This window comes from Apaloderma vittatum, unplaced genomic scaffold (genome assembly GCF_000703405.1).
Source record: "Apaloderma vittatum isolate BGI_N311 unplaced genomic scaffold, ASM70340v1 scaffold12675, whole genome shotgun sequence".
Classification (NCBI taxonomy): Eukaryota; Metazoa; Chordata; class Aves; order Trogoniformes; family Trogonidae; genus Apaloderma; species Apaloderma vittatum.
The window spans coordinates 26,996-51,140 of record NW_009716568.1 but is presented as its reverse complement, the minus strand read 5'-3'; the positions used below and the strand labels follow the sequence as shown (position 1 = coordinate 51,140).

Below are 24,145 nucleotides of genomic sequence, written 5' to 3'. Positions count from 1 at the left end.
GTCTATGTCTCAGCTAAGAGATAATTTCAGCTGAAAGTCTCAGGGAGTAAAATATCCCTTGGTAACAGTGGTTGAATCAGTTATATAGCTTTTTTCCTTCTCTTTATTTTTATTATTTCCTTCTCCCTGAAACAGCCCATGTTTATCTTCTATGTGATGCAGAATGGTTTATTTCTGGAAATGTTACTGGCTCTTTTTTTTGTTTTTGCATTTATTTGCCTGTGCAATATTTTTTTCTATATATTTGGTGGGGGGGAGGGTTAACACTCTACCCCCCTCCTTCCCTTGTGTTTCACTGGAAAGATATTTTAGCAGTTCAAATTAAGGGAGTCTTTAAATTAAACTAACTCCACTATTTTGAAACTCTCCTGAAATTAAACTAATTTGACTATCTTCAAACTATTTCCCAAGCTCATGGACTAACAAGGGTAACTACTTCCGTGGTGTCTGGGGTTGCTGCTCATATGTGGAAGGATTGCCTTCTTTGTGGAGCACCCAACAGATACTGGTGGGACTCTGCACAGCTGTGCTTACAGGAGCAGACCTGTGGTCACAAACCTCTAAAACATGAAATATTTGAAAATTACAAATTACACAGTTATTCCTACATCTCTGCATGGAGTTTTGAGCCAGGACAAAAGGATAAAAAGTCCTTAACATGGAACTACCAAATTTTGCCATAAAAACCAAACAAACTTGAAAGAAATAGCAGGGCTCACCTTTTTGGGTCTAAGTTAGGCTTTTGGTGCAGACCAGAAAGCACTGCAAAGTGATTTGCTTTGAAGATAAAGAAGTACTAGGAGAAGCACACTGTGCCCCAGACCTTTAGGGTCTGGATCTACAACTGTATTAAAGTGCCTAATCTGTGCTCTGGTAACTGTTTTTTGCAGTCTTGTCGCTGGAACATGTTACTCTCAGCCAAACAGAGAGAATCCATGGCACCAGTGCTCATCTGTTCCTTTCTTCTTCCCCTCTGCCTTCCCCAAACACACGCCAAGGCTGTGCGATGTGGTCTGCACGCTCCCGGCCAGCTGACGGGGAGCTGCTGTGCTGCTGCCCCACTGCGGGCTCCTTCCTCCCAGCCACATGCAGAACGGAGGTATTCAGCCACCGGTGAACAAGGACGGGAGGTGTAAGCTAACACATTTTGATTTGCATTCCCTGTAGGCTGACAGTGCGCTCTCATTTCCAGTGATTCAGACTGCACTTTCATAATAGGCTTAAGCCAATCCATGGTTATGTTACTGCTGAAAGGCTCAGTCTCCACTCATGTTTTCATCCTCATCTCACATTCCCACGCCCTCCCCTACATCAGATCTAGCACTTGTGCACCCAAGCAGCGAGGCAGATCAGTTCTCTGACCTGTTTGAAGACTAAACCAGCCAACACTGACCAAAAAACATTAGTTTCCACTCAGATCAGCAAGCTGCTCTATTACCACATGATAGCTAGTCCAATGCAAAGGAGAAAGAGGTTAGAAACCTCTTTCAGCAGCAGCACGATCTTGGATCAGCTTAAGCCAACTGTGAAACCTCACCCTTGGTCAACATCAGGCAATTCATTAACTCAGCTGTGTAGCCAGGTCCTAATACTCTGGCTCCTCATTTATACAGGGAAAGCTGACTGTTCAGCTCTTCCCCCTGTACCCTGTGGGCTCAGACTGGAGGAATGAGGGAACGATCATGCTTCCTTTCTGTATCTTTTCCAGACTGTTCTGGGAAGCTGTGGGAAGGAGCAATCCCGGCTTTCTTGAGTTTATGTTGCATTGTACTTGCAGAGCTATGCATGGGGAAAAGCTCTTGCTCACTTATTCAGGCTGAACAAGGGCAGCGTGTCACCTAATCCTTCACACGTCTTGAGAACTTGGAGGTAACCAAACTACACCCCACTGTATCGGTTGGGAAACATCAAAACCAAAGCACACCACACAATGCTTCACATCAGCCGTCAGGAATTTTTACCCACTTCCTGACAGATTTCCTGATGCTTCATTAACAGTGATTAATCAGCCTGGCCGTTAACCCCCTGCATTCCTGAAAGATTAATCTTGATACAAGCCCTCCTGCATCCATTTTCTTTCCTTTCTGAAACATCCTACTACGTTAAGTTACTCACTGTTTCTAAAAACATCAGTGACAAGCATTACAGATGCATGAATTCCCCAGGAGAGTTATCTGGTTTGTGGTGAACGTTGGAAATAAAACATACAGCATTCACAACTCTGCAATTTTTAATCTGCAGGTCATCTTAAAAGCACAGCTAAAAGAATCTCAAGATCTGGCATTATGACACAGTTCTGCTTTACATCTCAAAGTCCCTATACAGCATCTGTTTTGAAGGCAGGTAATAGCACTCTCATTTTACATGACAGGAATGAGCCCAACTTAAGATCAAGAATGTTAGAAACACCCACTTTGAGATGTCTGTGGGCTGAATCCAGAGCTCCTGGTCTAGCACAGACTTTAATGGGAGTTACATGAGCTACCTATCCCTTGAAAATCAGGCACAGCTTGGGAACCCCAAAACTGAAGTATCCAAAATTAGTATGTGGACCTCCATGAGTTGCCCATAGCTGTCCTAGACTCTCAGTCAGGTTTGGAACAGAGGAGCTCTCACCTTACTGTTCACAAGAAAAATACTGCAAGGTATATGTGAGGTGATGGCTTTGTCTTAGCACCCACTGATGAAATCTGGGAGGGAGCACAGGAGAGCTTCATTCTGCCAAGAACTGATATTCCAGTATGCCACTCAGCACCAGGGAGGAAAGTTATCCTGTGTTATAGACTAACCCCAGAAAGCCAACCAAGTATTCACCCACAGGGAGCACTCTGTTTTCTGAATCATCAAAACAATTCAGCGTGATGATGCTCATATAAACTCCTTTCAACTCCAGATAGCATTAATGAGAGGTGACGAATTTATTTCTTTCTTACACAATAGAGTAAGAGCACTGAACCAGGAACTCCACGGATACACATCACTAAACCTGCAAGATTCCCATCATCCGAACAATACGCTACTACTCTGATTCCTATGCTACCAGAGGGATAGATATTTTGGCAAGGAATGTTTCAATTTAGGATACACTTCTGGCTAAATGTTCAGTTTAAGCTTCAGTCAGATTTTGCTTTGGTACCTGTTTCTTGCCTAGTTTCACACTTGAGCTATGATCTGTGACCTCCTTTCATTTGATCTTCAAGTTCATACCTCACAGAGATACTCGGAACCAGCAGAGGAAACCCTCCACATTTGTTTGTCTGCTGGAATGCATATAGAAAACTTATGACACAAAGAACACAGTACTGGAAAACTCCCATTATGCTCCAGCTCAATACAAAACTCTCCAGTGACACTCATGCAAAGAACAGCATATATAGCAAGATGTGTCAACAACAGGGAAGCACGCAGACATCGCCGCTAAGAGCCATAAGACGGACTTTCAGTTGAACACGGTACAGGAGCTATATCTACCTTTCCCAAAGTTTGAACTCGCATGGAATCAGAGCCGTGGTTGAAGCTCGGCACTAAATACAGCAGGTCCTCAGAAGATTCATTTGTACTTCTCAAACGGGTTTATCAAGCCTCAAAAACACGCAGCTACTCTGCTACTCTAATCAAAAGCTTCACTTATCTCACTTCCTTGAGAAGTACTTCACTCCCTTCATAATTCACGTCACACTCATGCTAACTTGTAATTTCTTCCTAACAAAGCTCACACTTACGTGTTAATTCACAAATTTCATTTAATGAACAAATGAAATTAGAGCCAAAGCCCTGCCTGGAATACATCATGTTATTCTGATAGTACACTGCAAATACTGGCAGTGGGTTTCCCTTCCAAAAAATGAGCTCCCCAGCCAGGAGAGAACTGGCCAAATTGTCACTGACTGTGTCACCCAGTATCACGTCAGGGGCTGACATGGCTTCAAGACCCCATAATCTAACAGCCAAGTCAGAAGGGGGAAATCTCCTGGCTGGGCAATTTCACTAGCCACATGTGGGGTTTTTTCCTCTGAGGCTGAAAATGCCTTAGTGATCCCATCTAATCTGACGAGATGCACTCAGAATGACACAACTGCCATCTCGCCTGGAATTGATCAAAAAAACATTCTTTTTTTGCACAAAAGCTCCATATGCTTGAGTGCCTCTTTCAAAACCACAGTATCTAGCCTTTGTTGGCTGGCCACTGCTCCCGCCTACCTCTGAACTACATATCCTGTGGGGAAGAGAAAAAACCTCCAAACTTCAGGAGTTTTTTTTGTCTGAGCTCACTCTAGCATTGTCCTCTTGCCAACTCCCTGTATTCTTCTTCCTACTGAGTCTGTCTAATCTTTTCGACGAGTACTCAAGTTGTGTCTCCTCTCTTGAAGCTCAGCTAGATGTGACCTACAATCCAGAACTGCTGCTCTGTTCTAGAGTATTGCTCTCTGCTACCCACCCATCCTGTTGTCCTTAACTTGTGGGGCAGGAGTGCAGAAAACAGGGCTCCCACCCTTCGCTCGTAGTCTTCAGCAGCAGGTGAGCACCAAGGCACTGCTTCTGACAGAAGGGCATTCTCTGCGAGATTCCCTGTAAAAGGGATCTTGCCAACAAACTTACTGCTGCTTAATGATTTCAGTAACAAAAGCTCAGACACCAGCAATGAGGCATGAGCTTCCAGAGACTTTTCTTACCTCTTCCTTGTATTTCTGTGTCTATATGTGCTTTGAAAGGAGTAAAGTCCATACTCCTCATAGCAATTTGAGCAGCTGACAAACACTGCTGCCAGAATTCGGGAATCTGCTCTTCTACAGCTGTGTTGTTCTGGAAGAGCTGGGTTTATATCTGTATGTCTATCTGCACACACAGACACAAAGTAAAACCTCAAGGAAAGTGACAAAATCATTATGCTCAACTGCAAACTAGCTACTAAAGACATTCCTATAGGTTACTGCCATCAATCACCACAACTTTTTGGTTTAGCTTCCTTCCATTTGTCTAGCTGAAGCTGTAAAATGTATCCTGTCCATGGGACAGGCTACTAAAGATCAACTCTTTATTTTTGATAAGGAATAAAACTTCTGGTATTTTCTGTGGTTAGAATTTGCAAAAGCAAGAAGCCTGATTTCCCCACTATTCTCATTTCTCTGTTCTTGTTCTTTTGAAAACCTAATTATGCAATATCACCAATCCAACGCAAACTTTCTGGTTTCTTTAGTGACCAAAATTACTTGGCAATGAAAAGTCTGTTGAGGGAGATCAGGTCTTAGCTCAGTATCAACACTACTGCAATGGGCATTTCTGGGTAACTAAGTAGGTAAGGGGTTCCGGAGCCAGATTAGCCAAAACTCATGTGAACAAACTGAGAAGAGTAGGTTATGTTCCACAATAGCCAGGATGACACCTGGTTCTGCAGAGAATAGCTTTAAAGCAAAGAAAGGAGGCATGTAAGCTAAACATAAATGCAGGAGGTAAAAAATGATAGGGAGTTTGGCCAGGAATATGTTGCACTATTACACAGCGGATCACATTTTCAGCTTCCTACAGCTCAGGCCAGAAAAAGATACTTGGGAAGGTGACACTCTGAATGTGCCAGAAGCGCCAGCTTCCACTCACTATTTTTAACAGCAGGAATTTCATTAGAAAGGATGGCTGCACACAGTTGATCTTCCTTCCTCTCCATCCTTTGTGCAACCCAGATACCCCAGGGTGCCGTCCACCATTACATCTGACACTGTCTCGTGTGCACGCGCTGGCGGCCCAGCGTCAGCTCTGAAACAGGGTGAGCTACATGCCAGGACTTAACATCCTCTTGGGAAAGACCCTCTGCTGGCTTCATCATAAAGACAAGGGGAGAAGAGCAAATCAAGAAAAGGGATGCAGCACGTTCTGCTGCAATGATTTTGACTTGCATTAGGCCATGAGAAGCAATAAAATGGCCATTTCCTACTCTGTTCTCAATCTCTCCAAATTATGCCATTGCTTCATTTACTAAAGTATCCCAGAAGTGAGACGACACAAAGACAGCTTCAAGACATTTCTGAATTCAGGTTCCCTAGGCCTCATCAGAATGTAATCTCAGGCCTAGATGTTGGATGCTGTAACCGTCACATGTTCCGGGCCCTGAACAAAATATTTGTTTTGGTGCCTAGATGCTGCCAGTGTCCCTACTTTTTTCTGTCCAGACCAATCAAGTGGGTTAACCTCCAAACTGGAATATTTCTCAGTATGACAGTAGTGGAGCCACAGCACCTGTCCTTGCAGCACATTTCCACAGACCCCTTACAGCCTCTCCAAGCACCAGCCAGTGCAAAGCATCTCTGAAATGCTATATCCTTTCTTATTTATGTGGACATCTGCAATGATGTCCAGTTCTAAAAATGAGACAGCTGATACCCTGACAAATTTTTTCCTCCAGTCTTCTTTGAAAACAAGCACAGAGAAGTTACAGGTTTATGAAGGGAAGCAGGTTCACTTGCCACTGACAAGCCAGTCCCTATGTGCCTTTGTTCTCCATCTACAAATCAGCGTTAAGAATAGTACTTTACCTCATGTTGTGAGTACAGAAGTAGTAAATAATGTGAGGCGCTTAGCAACTTGGAGTATATGTATACATATATACAGAACAAAGGTGTAGGACACAATTGCACAAAATGTCATAACCTGATACTGATCATGTACAGCAAAGCCAAACAGTTCACAGAAATTCAGTTTTTGTTGCATGGCCCTCTGCAATCTTAGAAGGGGCTTAGAAAACTAAATATTGGTTTTAATCTTCTTTTTATTCTACATCTTCATTAAGTACCCTCTTATAATTTAATGCAATTTGTGGCAAATGCTAATAGTGCTTTGGGCCCACTTTCTCCCTGTCAGCTGTATCTCTGTTAAATTATGCATTTCCATCTGGAAAAAAAATTGTACAGGACTGTAGGCTCTCTTCCACTTCGAGTCAGGAATGGAGAGAGATTTAATTAGAAGCTCCGTGGTTGAGAAAAGGACTAGAGCAAAGCCTGGGTGGTCTGTGGAATCTTCCAGTGGAAAACAACGCTGCCAATTGTTCTGTACAAGCCTGCTTCTGTTTGCTCATTTTGTTTACATTGTTTGTTCTTACAGATTAAAATAGACAGTTACTAGGCAGATAAACAGTGTTTCCTTCCATGACAATGTTGTCCAGAAGTTAAGAGAATAGCATGGGACAGTATATGCCTGTGCTTCACTTTTGGCTACATGACCCTAACTCCCTGTGTAACTCGGAGCAGGACATTTTTAGCCAGCACTTCAGAGCACCTGATCGCTGACGGTGTTGTTCCATTTCTCCTACGTGTAGAATGGGGATAATACAGCCTTCTGCTCTCAGAGGGGAAAGAGGGCACATCCAGGTTGCTCCACCTTCTCTTGGTTGACTGCCAGTGCAGAGGGGCGCAACTCTGGCAATTCCTCTCCTCACTGGGTACCTGTATGCCCTTAGGCCACTGACCAAGCCTTCAGAAACTGAAGTGTCTTTAGAAGGCCTGAATCAGGAGCAAAACCTGTGATGAGCCAAGCAATTCCCAGCTACACTTCACAGTGAGTCAACTCAAATGCAGTGATTTCAGTCATGTGCCCTTTCACAGTTCAGCTGAACTTTAGAACATAATAGAGGCCGCTTCAAATAGATTTACAGTGCAGATTGCTGATTGGAGTGTCTGGCAGAAAAACTTATTCCTCATGGTTTTTCTGTTCTAAAATTCAATGGATTCCATATTTGTAAAAGAGGGAATGTAGAAGGCTAAGTCAGAAAGTGGGCTATGACTGGAACTAAACTTATTTATTAACCTATTTTGGTTGCATGTTAAAGAAAGGAAGCTATTATGCTGTCGGTTTGCGGCATTTTAATGGGAGCTCTGAGCGTAATTACTCTGTTTTGGCATGTGAATAAACTCCAGTCATAGATAAGCTGTTTGCCTGATAGTAACTTCTTCTCTTTTCTTGAAAAAGGGAAGATGAAAAAGAAAAAGAAAAAGAAAAAGAAAAAGAAAAAGAAAAAGAAAAAGAAAAAGAAAAAGAAAAAGAAAAAGAAAAAGAAAAAGAAAAAGAAAAAGAAAAAGAAAAAGAAGGAAAACAAATTACTTTGCCCTTTGTGGTCCCTTTACTCCTTGCTACATCCTTGGGTAGGAAAAGGTTAAACACTCAACAACATTTTTCTCTTCTTAGCAAGTTAGAGAACTGTACATCAGACACATTGTCTGCCAAATGCTTCATTTACTACCAGCTGCATTTTTACTTTGTTGAGAGATAGCTGAAACAAAATCACTGTTCTTTGTGCAAACAGCATGCTGAATAATGTACGGCTACAAGATTATTAAATAGCAAAGGCATTTGATAATATTAGAGTCAACCACAAGTCCCACTTCTGCTGATGCACAGAATTTTGAGTAATTAGTCATTGCACAGAGTGTTGTATTTATATCCCCTTGAGCCTCAGACGTTAGGCCACAAAGTCAGGAGACAAAGAATTGCTGTTATTAGGAGGACTGTTTTGGATTTATTTATATTCTAAGGCTTTATTTCAGTGTCCACTTCGGTCCTGTGGCTCAGGCTTCCTCCAAACCAGAAGATACAGCTAAGTCAGAGAATTTTAGTGTAAACCATATTTTTACAGACAAGACCTCTCAACTTCAAGCAGAAGAACTTCAATGAGTTTGCAAAGCCCCCATAGAAGCACAACTGGCCTGAGGTTATGTGACGAGCCTGGGAAAAAGGCCTCCCAGGTTCTGTTTTGAACTCTAACAGATTTCTCATGGTTTATATGCAATACATTAATAGCAGCTCCAATTTATGGATAGATAAATTGGGATACAAAGAAGACAAGCAACTCTCCCAAGGATTTACAGCAAATCTTTTGCAGAGCCCTGGTACTCTTACTCAGTCCTTTGTTCAAATCACTAAACCACACTGTCTTCTTCAGACCACAGTTACTGCACAGGCCTGAACGCTGTGACATATCTAAAATTATATAGCTATACACTTAGATGAGGCTTTATTAAAATAAAGATTGTGTAACATCTTCAGAGTTCAATACAAAGCTGATGAGTGAGCACTCTACTGCTTGAAGACAGCCTTTCTAATTCTCTTCCATAGTAGAAGAGCCAGATCTAATATGTTGGAAGAAGAAATTAGAGAGAAACTTAATAGGATTCGAATACAAAACATCTGATGACAAATTCATATTGTAGCAATAAGGCTTCATTTTGCAGAACTGACATGAAAAAATAATGGTAACATTTATGATTATGACAAATAGCATGTATCATCTGTCTCTGAGAATGTCGTACAGAGAAGGAATAAATCATACACTCGTGTCAGATTTCAGGCACAAATGAGTAGATTAAATTTTGAATTTTATCATGTCTCATTTATGAGTTTCCCGTTGGTAAGCATGGCACCTCAACCTGTGATCTTCTTAGCTTCCCTCAGCAGGTTGTGCACCTTCTGTATCCAAAAAGCACAGCCAGACAGGGAAAATGCTGGTAATGTAAGAAATGACATGGGAAATCTAATGCTTGTGCTTAGAAATACTGTGTAGTTAAATATTCTGGGTTCTCCATGAGATTTACAAGGGAGACCATGGACTTGCTGCTGTTACTAGGGGCACTATAGTGAAAAGAGATTCCAAATTTTCATTTAAATATTCCGTGCTCAAGTGAATCCATTTGTTTACACAGAGAATACATCCATGCCTAAGCCAGATATGCAAGTGCCTGATCTCCTGATTTGTGAGTGTGCTAACGCGGGACGTCTGTGCACACAATGCTGGCACGGGAAAACCTAAAGGTCAAGTAGAAACTGATGACGACATCTTAGGCAGAGCAACTGTATTTAAAAGATGTATTTAAATGTATTTAAAAGACCAGATGGTATGGAAATTAGAAAGTCACCCTAACTGATGCAAGCACTTATGGATGCTATTCAACTTCTTGATCCAAACTGGGAGAAACAGGTTACAAAAACTGACCCAAGAGTACTTCCCTCTCCCAAGCGTCCTCTGTGCTGCAATATGGACATGGGGGGGTGGCACCAAGGGAACTCTGGCTTGCTTAGTCAGAGAGCACTCCATTTTCTGCTAATGTGCCTGCACAGGAGCAATTCTGCCCGTGCCAACCCTCTGATTTGAAGCACAGATCCTAGACAGGACAGCTCACCTTCAAGAGCAAGGAGCAACCACAGCACAAGCCCAAACCTCAAGCCCTAGGGTACAGCCCCAGAGCCAGCAGACATGTTCCAGCCTGCTGTAGCCACCGACCACCAGAGTGCCCCACCTCCAGAGGAGGCCTGGCATGGACAACCCTCTACAGCTCAGTCGCTGTGTGACTTGGAGCTCCAGAGGACACAAGTGCCACCGCAAATCCCACCTGCAGATAGCGAGCCTGAGGCAGGCCTCCAGCAGGACCTCAGGGGCTCAACTTGGTCCCCAGCTGCCACTTGAAATGCTCGGCTCTGTAAGATCCCATAGTGCTTTTCTGCAAAATGGAAGAGAACTAATCTCACTGCTGGCCAAATTCCAGCTTTGAGTAATTACATTCTTCTGACAAATTTTCCTTGGCAGTTTCAATGGAATATAATTAGTAAATGTAAATAGATGTAAATAGTGCTGTAAATTACACTTTGCGTGATTGTCAGAAGCAGAGGGGGAGAGCAGGGGCGAAGGGGCAAAAGGAGCAGAGCTTCGTTCGGTCTCCAGGACAGGTGATGTCGTGGCCTTCCTCACCATCAGGTTGCGAATGTCCCTGCCAGGACAGCGCGTTCAGGGCTACTGCAGCAGCAGATGCCACAACGTGGGATCGTCGCATGGCTTGTCACACAGAGCATCCCCTTCACCTCAAGCACAATTTTGACCTCGCGGTGTTCAGTCATGTCCCACAGCTGTGCTCGTGAGCAGCTGCTGTGTTCCACCTCAGCTGTGCTTCTGCTTCAGCAGCAGGCAAACTGCTTCACACACACGCAATGGCAAACTGTGTGTATGTGATATTATTGTTCTCTACAAAATGCTTATCGAATTTGTGAATGGTTTCGTGAAACCTTCTGCTATCAACTGGAGAAGTGTCATATAAATGGAATTATATAATTATCCTTCTCAGCTATTTTTAAAGCATCTTCATGTACTAGTTCAACCCAAAGTGGAAATAGCTTCTTCCAAAAATAAATGAATATATTTGACTACATGTTGTCAAGTAGATTTAAAAGCAACTATTTAAAGTAATGAAAATAGACTATAATGTATACCTTCCTTATATTATCTACATATTAGTTCTTTTTTTATGTGTCAAGTGTCTCTTACGTACATCAACTGCTTCAAACACAAATTGATACGGCTAGTGGGCTTAACCAGCTACTTCTTTGTTTCATACAGAAAATCTGAGGCTGATTTTTCAATAATTCACTTATTTTCATTTCTATTCAAAATTTGCATATGGAAAATAGCTAGCAGAAACTAGTAAAATCAAGGGAAAGTTTATTTTCTTAACAAAAGCTCATTGCACTATTTAGCTATAACAGGAGAAACAGATGTTTCAGCTTTACAATACCCTGTCTTGCAAAACTTCCTTCTAAACGACTATTCGTGCTCTACATGTTTTGGACTGTGTATGGAAAGCTCTGCTAACAGTCACGGGAAGCACTGCATACATTAGTAAAGCCCACATTAGGATAATTAGCGCTAAAAAAAAAATAAATCAACAAGCCTTTTTTTCCCCTTTATAGTATTGATTTAGTGTGGGTGAAAAATGCCAGATTTTCTATCTTGAAGATTCATGTTCCACCACAGAGCAGGAGATGCAGCCAGCTTTTCCCAGTGTTCTGCCAATAAACTCTTAGATTAACCATCTCAAGGGCAAGGAGGCAGAGCCAGGCTCCGCAGTCTACCAGCCCTTAGTCTCTCTGATGAATCTATGAACAAAGAGAATGGAGAGCACGCTCTTGGGACAAGGCTGTACCTACTCAAGCATTTTCTCATCAAAAATTTTAAAAATTGCTGTGGACAAGAAATGACCGAGAGGCAGTATTGAAGCTGCACTGCCGCAGAGAGGTCTCTGGGCAGTGGTAGTAGGTACGGGAAAATTTCTAGAGTGAAGGAAGCCTTTAAAAGCTTATTTTTTTTTAATCTTATACGTATATCTTCTAAATGGCAAACTCCGGTTTAATACCGACTGTTTTCACAAGGGCTCTGTAACCTTTTGCAAATCCTATGATGGGTTATATACATCATTTAACTCTTTGTCTGGCAGTAACTTTACCTTCTGCAGATCCAAACAATGTCAGTATGGATAGAGGGACACAACCACATGTGATTGGATTGTGGCAGCTTAAAAAATTACTGCCTGGTCCCTCAAGGTGCTTGAAGTCAGGGTAGTTTAAGGCAGCAACTTCAGTTTTGTGTTAAATGGCATGCTAAGAGCATGCACATGAACAGCTCTGAATACCCTGTGGGTAGGTGGCTACTTGCTGAGCCACCTTACAGCTTGAGCTTATTCCCATGGGGAAGGATCCATGGCAGACATGCCTCTGAAGAGAACGCGTCCTGCTAGAGCAGTTAGTATTTATTTTAGTAATACAGCTATCCCGGTTAGTTGAGGATGACATTATTTTGCTTAGAATTTGGAAGGGTTGCTTTAAAACCACTTGCTTTCAAAGTGATAATCAGTCTAAGTACTGTAAGACTTTTGTAATGGAAGGCCAACACATCTTTTTTTCATTCAGTCTGCAAGAGTAAACCGAGTGCAGCTGTTTTACTGAAAACAGCCCACTGGTATTTAAGTAGATTAACAAAATTAACTGTGAAAATCCTCTGCTATGTGAAAGCCAATAACCTGTTGGCCACAAGGAGGCAGGGCAACGATTCAGTAAACTCAAAGAAATTGCTTTTATTTTTTCAAAAAAACCCACCAAAACCCACAACAAAAAAGAGGAGTGTTAAATTAGTTCAGTCATGAAACTCTGAACTGCTAGGCCAGATAAAAAAGCACTTTTCAGCCACAGTGTGTGGTTTCAGTATTGCTGTTTTATTCCAAGAGCAGCAAATATCTTAAGATATTAAACAATAGCTGATCTGGCAGCAATTTTCTGCTTCTTTTGAAGAAGAGATCACACATGTTTCCTCTTCATCACTTCTGTATGATGTGGAGAAAAACTCTAACACTAAGCTTCGATAGCAATAGTGGATTTACCAACACAGAGCAAGAAGGTGTACTGACAGGTTCATAAGGTGTTGCTCCCAAGCTAATAAATCCTGCTGCTGGGCAGCTTTGGGAGCTCTGCCTTTCACTCCCTCGGCACTTTTAATTCTGGGCTAAAAGCAGGCAGAAGCAATTAGGCGCCTGTAGTCCCCTACCAAGCACCTTACGCGCAGTACTTGATGCCTGCCTTAACCGGGACTTTTGGACATTCTAAAACGAGCACTAACTCGAGATCAAACTTCTAAACGACAAAGGAATAGAAGAAGAAAGTAAAGCCAAAGTACCTCTGTTTCAGAGCTAAACTGAAAAGAATTAAATTTAACAGTGAAACCTTACACATTAAAAGCATACCACAGTCCAAATCTACAAGCGATCTTCTGTTTCAGACAAGAGGACTTTACTCCTAGCTCTGCCACTGCATGATACTGAGCTAGGGAATTTCAGTCCCCATGCCCCTGTTTCCTCATCTTTTAAGCACTTGCTTTCCTTCTTTGTGAAGCAGTATGAGGTCCATGGATGAAAAACATGCCACAAGAACTAGTTATTATTAATGCAGTTCAGATATGGAATGCACCAGATGGTAAAATCTCCAGGATTTTAATGAACTATTGTAACAGAACATATGTAATATGACGTTATTATAACAGGCATTTAAATGTATAGTTAGTACATACAACGTGACCTGCTCTGCTCTCAGTAACTCCACTGGAATTATTTTGGATTTATGTCAGATAATACTAGGAACACAAAATAGCCCCATATGTGCAATGTGGTAAGGTTTTCATAGCAATGCTATCTTAACTATTGCCTGTCCTGTTTTTATTTTTTGCTGGGGGTATTGTATTTAGCGATCTGTTAGAGTATGCTTTCTGCATTTAATTCTGAGCAGGAAGTAAAAAAAGTACCCTTATGTCAAAACCTAAAATATCTCTGACCAAGTATCCCTTACCTATCATCATAAAATAGTTGTCACGACACAGCAAGACCTTTTGGTTTTTTTCCACTATATTCTGTAGAAATTGTGTCTTTGATCACCGTACACTAGATTTGGTAAGCAATAGTTGTGCCAGAAGAGCCAAACCTTCAGTTTCAGGCTGTGAGGGCAGTACTGCCTCCTTCTTCCCACAGCATTTGAGTTCTGGACAAGATGAATTACATGACTGAGCAGAGGTGAACAAACAGGAGTGCAGCCCAAGCCACTGGCATCATACATTACAGTCAGAGACAGGTACTGACTTTAGCAAAGGAGGAACATGAAGATACTATCAATACGAATAATAATTCTAGCTCATCTACAATACAGACTATAAAACTCAAGCAAACTGACATTTAATATACGAGAGGCTGGAAGCAAGATATCAATTTCACATCATAAATTAGCCTTTGTGCTAGTGCCCAAAGATTTGGCTGATTACTCACTGCTTTCCCTTGGTGCTTAAGCAGTCTTTTCCAAAGCAAGACAGTTAAACCACAAAAACGTACCGTAGTGTCCACAGCCCTGACCTTCCCAGCAGGAACGTGCTTTGGAATGGGTTCTTCTACTGATATCATCATGCAGCCTTCTGCTCCAAGAGTAACAATTACGAGCTTACACCCTCTTTCTAGCAGCACGCGTCCCACCTTTTCAGCATCTTCAAGGTTGCCAACTGGGATGCCCGTTAAAATTTCTGCCTGGAAAATAACCCACGCAAATGAAAATCATAATCTGACAGCACTCATTTTTGGACAACAGTTGCACTTGGAAATAGTATTTTATATCTTTCAAAAATGTGTATTATAGGATGAGCATGAAACCACTTCCTACGCTGATGATCAGCCGCCATGTCTTGCTCCTTGTTTGAAATCAGCACGTACTTCAGGCACAGCAGACTAACAGAGAGCAGCCTGGGCAGAGACGCGGGAGGCGCGGGTTCTCTTCCTGCTTCTGCGACCTACCTGGCACGCAACCCTTAGTAAAATCACATTTCTCCCACATAACTCAGTTTCTTCATCTGGGAAGTGGATGCAATGACACAGCCCCGGCCAAAGCATTCTGTGGTGAAGAATGCTACATGGCAACTCAGTCACGATTGCTGGGGGGATATTTATCAGTAAGTGAGAACCTTTAAAAATTACTTTCTAAATTCTCAGTGTTCAGCTAGAAGGCAATCACAGTCTCTTCAAGGAAAAAATAACTGCTTGACTTTGACCACTCTGTTTACTTTAATACATATTTTTACATAGGAATATCTAAAAGTTCACTGAAGCCACTTTCAGGCAAAGGCCCATTACAAGATTATTATATATATTTCTGTTATGGTAATGTCCATAGGCCTCTGTCAAGACTGAGACTTCTCCGTGTTGGATCTGTATAAACAAAGATAAATTCTTCTTCTAACAGATGGTGACCTTAAGTCAACTTCTCCCAGTTGGCTCTTAACATTAATCTCATCTAGTTCCACCCAAGTAAGAGCAAAAATCTGTAACAAAGATTCCAGAACCAAGCATCCTTTTTGCCACTTCATACATTTTCTTGATGGCATAGCATTGTCAAATGTCATGTACTTTTGCTTTTTCTTTTGGCAGGGAAGAGCATAAGAATGAAAGAGGAAGAAAGGGAAATGAAAATAGTGTGTTTTATCTGAAACAGTCTAGCAGGCAGTACTCCTGTATAATACAGTATGCCTTCAGTTGTAAGTAAACAGACATCTTTGCTGTCTTTACTGTATCTTGTCCTGCTTTGCCTGAGAAGAGGGAAGTCCCACTTTATCTTGCACTACAAGGTTGCTGCTGGATCCTGAAAAATGTAGCCTGAAGTATTTTCAGATAACTGCCTCGTAACTGGGTATAGCTTCTACACACGTAAAACTTACTTTCAGTGGAAAATTTACTTTGGAAACTTCTCCCCAGCTACACTTCCTGACCTCTGCTGCATGGGCAGCTCGGCTTCTTGAGGAACAGCTGCTGAAATATTTCCAACTACCTTCCTCTGCTTTACTGAAACTTGAATTCAGTGCACATACTTCTTGATGTAACGGATTGCAAACTACCCTAATTAAACAACTGCTTCGTGAAGCACGGGCCGTGCCTGCACTGAAGCAAGGGAGGGCAGACAGCTGGGGACAGGAACTACTACAGCCACCCCGAAGCCAACCGCCCCAGCCATGAGTCAGCGGGCGCTGCTGCCGCTGTCATTTCCTGAGTTTCAGCCAGGCCCAGAAGGGAGAAGCCACTCTTGGGCTCCAAAGGGCCAGATTATGCCAACACACTCCCAAGTGTTTACGGGATCATTAGCAGAACACTTCCTGGCTTTAATTTGCAGACTTCTAAGACCCATTTGTGCAGTCCCGGCTTAGACAAATGCACAAGTGATGTCAAGCACTGTCAATCTGGTCACTACGAGGCAGAATCTGGTGTGGCAAGCCTCGGTGGGCGAACTTGTGCAAGGGTGAGGTGTGGTTAACATGTACAGATGGTTTAAAACTACTTTTTTCAATCACACTGAGCCCAGACAAGAATGTAGTAAGCTTTAAATTATAAGAAGACAACTAAACCTATCCAGGTCTCTGTTTGGCGTGTCATCATGCTTCTCAAATTCATCTTGCAGTACAAAATATTTAGGCAAAATAACCTATTTTGGTGTTTAAAGAGTTATAAAAGTATTTTTAAATAAGAAAATTCGTTTCAAAAAGTATCTCACAAAATCTTTAGAATGTACCTGCTCACAGGGTTTGCAAGGAGTCAACAAACCAATAATGGTTTTGGAGTTACTAAGGATAGATACTACATAGTATTAAAATACATAGATACTCTAATATTCAAGCATCTATAGACTCTGTGTCTCTTAATGAATTTCAATGTCTCTGGTGCAGGAACTATGCATTACCATATTCAGAAAACCAAGCACATCAGGTTAAAAAAACAAAAATGGATTCACATAAACCCTTGAATGAAACTGGCTAACTGAATTTCCAATATACTTTACAAGGGGCAATAATTCCAAACATTCTACCTGTGTTGCAAAGTCTCCAGAACAAAAGCACATTTGGTTTTGGTAGAGGAACAGTAAATCTAATTTGGGTTTATTTACCCAGTATTTACACTTCTGTAAGTTCATGAGCAAGTATTTAAACCAAGTATTTAAACATAACGTTCTTCCTAATGAAATGCACGCGCTTCACGTTTGGCACTAGTTTTGTGCTCCTCTCTGTGTTTGCTGTGACCCAATTCAATGGGATTTTTTTTGCTTGAGTAGTGAAATAATTGTTCTGGGACTGATATGCGAAAGTTATTGCAGAAATCTTTCTTTTCATCTTTACACTGCTTATACCAATAAACAAAATTATTTTCAACAGACAGTCTGTATAAAAGTAGTTCTTCTACTGCTTAAAAGCACGATCATCTAAGTCATCTACAGCAGGATGGTAAAACTAAAAAACACTGGAACAAGCTGGAAGAACCATAAAAGAAGCAGAAGCCAGACATTTTCTGTGCCAATAATTAGAGATTGCGGTAAATGTCAACTGATGTTAAATACTGTGGTGAGTTTTTAAGTTCCTCCCTTCGGTAGAATCTTATTTAAAAAACAAACTGTGGTACAATTGAAGGAAATAACTAATGGTTATGTAAAGAAAAAATTAAATAACAATACTAAAAGCCCAATGTGGACATTTGCCATAGTACTGTACAAAAGAGCAGCAAATTAAGAATTTTATTTTTCTGCAGCTAGTCTCATAAAACTCCCCAGTTAAATGGACCTATTAAAGCAAGAGGACATTCCACAAAACTGTTGTCAGAATAAAGTTAGGATGGATATTATATAATTAATCTACACAGAATTTTCTTAATTTTGTTTACAGGAGTGGAAGAGAAATTTAACTGAAGCTTTTAATTTAACTGATATGAAGGTTCTTGGCCATAATCCTCACTAATCTTATTTAATTCTCCATGTGTCTTTAGACCGTGGAGTCTAGTCACAGTAAGTTGACACAAACCAGCACTGCTACAGAAAAAAAGAGGTCCTGCCTTTTTCCCTTTCCACTCCTGTCCACACAGCCCGTTTTCTTGTGCCAGTGCAGCCATTTGTGCAGCCAGGAAACTAATTGGATCACAAGGCATATCTGTGTTAAAATCAACACCACCCCCAAAATCCGACCCAACCCAATTAACTCCTTTCAACAGCAGTACTAGTTTACAGAGGCTGAAAGCGAGAGGAACTATGACAGGAGCCTTTGCCAAGCGTTACCAGCTGCGGTGCATTTGGGGCAGCCTATGCCCTACAGAGCCACTTTCAGGCAGATGTTCTGGATCCCCTGCTTGGCATTTGCAAGACCAGATCTGCAGCACGGTGTCTAGTTTTGGGCTGTCTGGTCCAACTAAGATACTGACATACTACAACGGAAGGCCATCAAGATAGTCAGGGAGCCAGAGACCAAGACATACGAGAAGAGGCTGGAAGAAGTGAGTTTGTTCAGCCTTCAGAACACAAGGCTAAGGGGAGATCTAATTGCTGTCAACAGCAATTTAATAATTGAATCATAGAATCATTTAGTGGGAGGGTATAGAGAAGATAGAGCCAGACACTTCCTGAAGGTGCTCAGGGATGGGGTTAGAGACAGCAGGCACAAGCTGGAACACGGGCAATTCCAGCATTAGGACAAGCTTCTTCACCACAAGGGTGATGAAGCAGCGGGACAGGTGCCCAGAGGTCACGCAGTCTCCATCCTCGGAGATTCGAAACTTGTCTGGACAAAACCCTGCGCAAGCTGACCTAAACTGGTCATGCTTCGCCAGGGTGTTGGACTAGAGACCTCCAGAGGTCTGTTCCCGACTTTGATGATCCTCAGCAAAGTTAAACTGGATAATAACAAGAAGTGTTAATTCTTTGGGGAGCAGTGCATCATTTGGACTGCTTTTTGTGCACCTAGCACAATAACAACTTTGCAAATGTTGCTAGGTAGTGCTGGAACAGAAATAATAAATAATAAAAGGGAAACTATGCCAATTTTAAAGGCTAGCCCATCTAAAACTACGTATGAGAATTTAAAATATTTTTAATTTTAAATACTTAAACACAGTAAGACAGTTGGCTTCAAACTTGGCTTGTACCTTAGGAGATTTCTTTGAGAATGACAGAACACAAACTCAGTCTCATTAATTCTAACACATGTGAACAGTCCCAAAGAAGTAGTGAGGCAGATCTGGTGTATAAGCAATTGCAAGATCAGGCCACAAGCCAAGCTAGTTCCAGTTGTTTCAAATTATAAAATTTTTACATAAATACAGGCATAAATATTTATCATGCTACAATAATTAAAACCGGATTGAAATGAATTGGCCTGAAGCTATTCCCTCCCCTCTCGAAAGTAACATCTTTCATTTTAGACTAAATATGGGAAATTTCATCGTTTCCAGCAACCGATAAAGTGAGGTTTAGATCAAAGTTGGAATTAAAATATACTGTGAATTGCTGGCAAGTTCTATGTAGAGAAACATTAGTAGCTTTCACTTAGGCAAATTCAAGAGATGTTCAGAAATATTTTAATTCTAAAGGACCTATTTTTGTTTTGACTACTAGAGGTACATTTTTTCTGCTTAAGAAACACTATTTCTGGTATTAATCCTTCTATATTAATAAGCAGTATCTTAAATATCCTGATCCAAGACTATGGATATAGTTTTATAAACTTGATATTCTCTGGATCTTGTAAAGTTAATAATGTCTCTTGATTTTGGACATATTAACAAGAATTTCCATTACTAGTGTTTCTTCCAAAAATTATCTAGCCTCTAGTAACAGACAATAGCACCTAAAAGGAAACAATAGGAGAGCATCTATTTCTTCATATTATTTTTATATATATTGCAGCTTTATTTAACAAAATTGGCGATTAACTTACATTTAGTTGTGCTGCTTTCTACCACTGAAGCCCCAAAGTAGTCTGTTAGCATTTAATTAAGTCTTTGCTAGGCCCTTCTTATTTAGATCAGAAGTCTGATACACATTTCAAATTAGGGAGAAAGCAGTTCCCAGTTTTGCATTAAAGATAGCTTGACAAATCCAATCATTTGGAGCCTTCCAACCATTCAGGAGCCTTTCTCCTCCTGAAGGGCTCCTCAGTATTCTTTGAACGGAGTGAAGCAGCTGTTCTTCAGAATGGTTAGGAACAAACTGAAATTGCTGATGTGCAATATATTTTAGTTCCTAACCTGCAGGGCTATGTAATTGCATGCACACGCTAAATAAGAAAAACAACACATGAACTATATTGACATTGTGGTTGTGCCTAGAGCCATACTGCAGCAAGGAACCACACAAATACGTGGGAAACAAAAATGGCAAGTATTCCAGAGAGCTCATCTCATATAGGGTTGTCTCTTTTTCAACATTTATAGATGACTGAAAAGAACAACCACTGGCTTTCACTAAGATGACATTGGATACATTTATTTTTCATTAGAAGAATTAAGAGAATGGAGAACTAGCACATTCCTGCAGAAACCTCAGGGATTAGGCTGTGCTACATCTGGGAATTAACAAACCAGTCTCAACAAGTTTGATCTTTCTGGGAAAAGATAAAACTGAACTACAGGCTAAGCAAAGAAAGAACTGATAACCTTGCAAGATTTGTTCTGAGTTTTTTTTGTTCATGAACCACATAAAAAGAAAGTAATGTCAGACATTAAAAAAAAATATTATTGCAACAAGCAAGACTGAAAAGAACAGCTTGTGAAGAGCCTTCTAGACAAACTAATGGTAGATAACTCACTGATAGTATAATTTTGTTTGCTTCTCTCTAGCACATAAATTCATAAGAACAAGCTGTGCTGTTATACCAGATACTGCATGTGATTTCATTAAATCCTAAAGCATGTAATGCTTTAAAGGATGGAGTATAAAGTGTGATGTTGTAGTTGATACGTGTTTGAGACATGACATCCCATGGCAGTCGGAAACTACAGCCGACATTTTAAAACTTTTATTCTGTGACAAAGGCATTGGAGATCAAAACTCCTGACCTTCACGGCCGTAAATAACAGAAACTTCTGACTCACAAGGACTACCCCCTTTTTCTCATCTGTAACAACACTAACACTCCACATAGGGTATGAGATGTCTTAAGCTAAATGGCTAGCATTCTGTTCTATTACAAACATATCATTCACAAAATATCTTCAAACTGCAGGATTTTATCATTTAAAGATATTTCTTGGAGAACAAGAAAGACGAGGACATATTGGTAACAGTGTGATAAATACCTATAAATTTAAATGACTGAGAAAGACAAACCAAGCAATAAAAAAAAAATCAGTGTAAATTTAATCTTGTCTTAACATATACATTTATGTTAAAAAGAATGTTTTAGGAGGAGTTTAACTGGATAGCTCTAAAGATCTCATCTTTAAATCCAAAGTGATTTATTAACTACTTAAAAGACTTAGTAAAATTAAAGCAGAAATACACTATTTTTTTTCCTGGTCATACCTGAAAATCCCAAATAAAAAATTAAAAGATCCCCAAAGGGATAAGGCTGGAACATAAATACACTTTTGAGTAGGAGGAAGTTATCTGAGTTTTAGAAATACCAAATAGGAGGGGAAATGGAGCTGGAAAAGTACACCTCAGGGAGGCAGCTGTAAGCAGCACATTTATTAAATTTGCCCATAGTGAATAATAATTTTTAAAAAAACTAATCTATAAAATAAGAATGGCCATAGTGGCTCAGAGCAAAGGTCCATTTTATCCAAATGCTCTTTTCTGACTGTGACAGGTAGTGGATACTGACAGAAATAAAAAAAAAATGTATAAGAAGAACTTTTCCCAGTACGTATTCTGGATCATCAAAGTCTTAGGTACTTTCTGATTTAAAAATACAAAGGAAATGCAGATGTAGTTTGTTGAATGGACAAAATTTTAAAAAGTAGAATTAGCTTAAAGATTTGTAAAATTAACTTACTGCTTTTAAGTGCCATACAGTGATGTGACTGGTAACCTTTATTTGGGTATATAAACACTTATCTTTATATTAAATTTGTTCAAGTGCATATATTACAGGATCTGAAATTAAAGTAATGAAAGAAAACAGAAAACAGATGGCATATGAACATATAACAATGACTAAAAAAACAACTTTCAAACTTATGACATAAGAAAACCAAATGCTTCATTTTTCCTCTTTTCTCAGCAAAAAGAAAGGGACAAAGGCAATAGATCACCCCTGAAAATTGATTCAATAACAAATCAGACACACAGAGAGAATAAAATCAAACATAATTGATTATTAGAGTAGTGCCCATGCAATTGATTTCATTGCAAAGTATGAAGAGGTTATTGTTAAAAGCAAAGGTATTTATGTGTCATTCTTGTTCTCAGAATATGCTGTAGGAGTCCCACACTTGGATCTATGCTCTCATGATATGGCTGGGAGAAACTTGAACAGGTCTACTATTGCCATAAATTCAGAAGAGATAAGCCTCCTCAGCAGCAGAGAGCGTATTTCTGTGCCTGACTGCACGCACAGGGATCTCAGCTATCTTCAAATGGTAATTACTCGTAAGAACAAAATAGCAGAAAAGAATGCAAACTGTACCACCAGCTCTGCAGGGAAGATAGATGAGTGAGCAGGGATCCATTATAATTATACACCTGTATTTCTTGTTCTCCAAATAGAAGTAATTTTCTTTTCTCCATGTGGTGGTAATAATAATACACTCTGGCTCCAGCAAGCTAAACATCTCAAAGAATGTCTCTTTCAAGACTGTCCTCTAGCAATAAAGTCTAACAAAGGGAAAACTTTAACATGTGTGCTGCAAAGAGCAACAAGAGAAAAGTCAGGAATAGACAAGTAATGAAAACCAAAGCTTTGTTTCTAACATATGGGGCATAAGTTTTCACAGTGGAGAAAAAAAGTAACTAGTGACATTATGAAAAAAGGAAACAACAAATGATATTTACAAACCGGTGAGAGAGTCTATGTGTTCTCAGCCCAAAATGTGTGCTGTTGCACTATTTAGCTGATGCAGGGGCATAGTTCAGGCATAAGTGCTTTCTGAAAGCATGCAGAAAACACCATATGGGTGTCCTGCAAGTCCTGTAAACAAGAATTAATACTTTGCCTTAGCATTCTCTTCACCACATGTAGCTGAGGTCTGATAGCTGTTGGACAATGTCTGAGCCACAAACGGTATCACTGCCAGTTACACTGGGAACTTTGCCTTCCAGAGACCTGAGGAGCTGTGCTGTCTCCCACTTCCTATTTTGCTAATTCCTGAATGCTCTGGAGTATCTGAACTTGGAAGACACAATCCAAAACAACATTCAGATGTCCATTTGGGTTACTTAAACTGATGCTTACACAGTAGAAGACTCAAGAACTGAGAACTTTTGATACGGCTTGTGATAGGTTCTAACAGAAATTTCAAAAGACAGTAATTAAGTCTTGAAGAATTTACTCTGACAGACACTGTCGTCAGACAAAAATCCAATAAGTAAGCAGGGCCATGCTCTTTCCTTAGCTCTTTCGCCTCCCTTCTTCTGAAAGGTATCATGTTCATTGCAGAAATCATGTTTGCTGGAGATAACTTTAACTGTGATCAAGGCATGGCTTCTGTCCATTAGGTTGCTTCTCCCACATTCCGGTTTATATAAAGAGAGTGCGAGGGGAAGGAAGACAGCGTGCATAATGTTAATAAATAGGAAATTTAAGTGAAGGCCTTATGAGACAAGCTTAATTTGTCTCTTGTGACAAAAATAATTTCCTTTGGAAGGAATAACACACTTTAACTAGAAAAGCGAAGGAAAGGAAAAAAAAAAAAGGAGGGGGAAAAACACATAATTGAAAGGCCAGAGAAGCAGATTCACTGAAAACAGATCTGACAGGAAGAAGCATAGGAAGCTGCTATTTACCATCAAGGGCAGCATGTGTGCATCACCTCCTGGCAAGTGAGTTTAAAACTGTCAGAACACTACGCCTAGT

General features: G+C 40.5%; 1 protein-coding gene across 1 annotated transcript in view; it reads right to left on the bottom strand.

Annotated features, from left to right (window-relative positions):
- Positions 1 to 24,145, bottom strand: part of RBKS (ribokinase) — a gene marked incomplete at its 5' end in the record, with an annotated part of 49,876 nt that overhangs the window by 5,117 nt on the left and 20,614 nt on the right. The window contains one exon of the mRNA XM_009869585.1: positions 14,673 to 14,861. Coding sequence (XP_009867887.1) covers positions 14,673 to 14,861 — 189 coding nt within the window. The remainder of the gene's footprint in view (positions 1 to 14,672; positions 14,862 to 24,145) is intronic.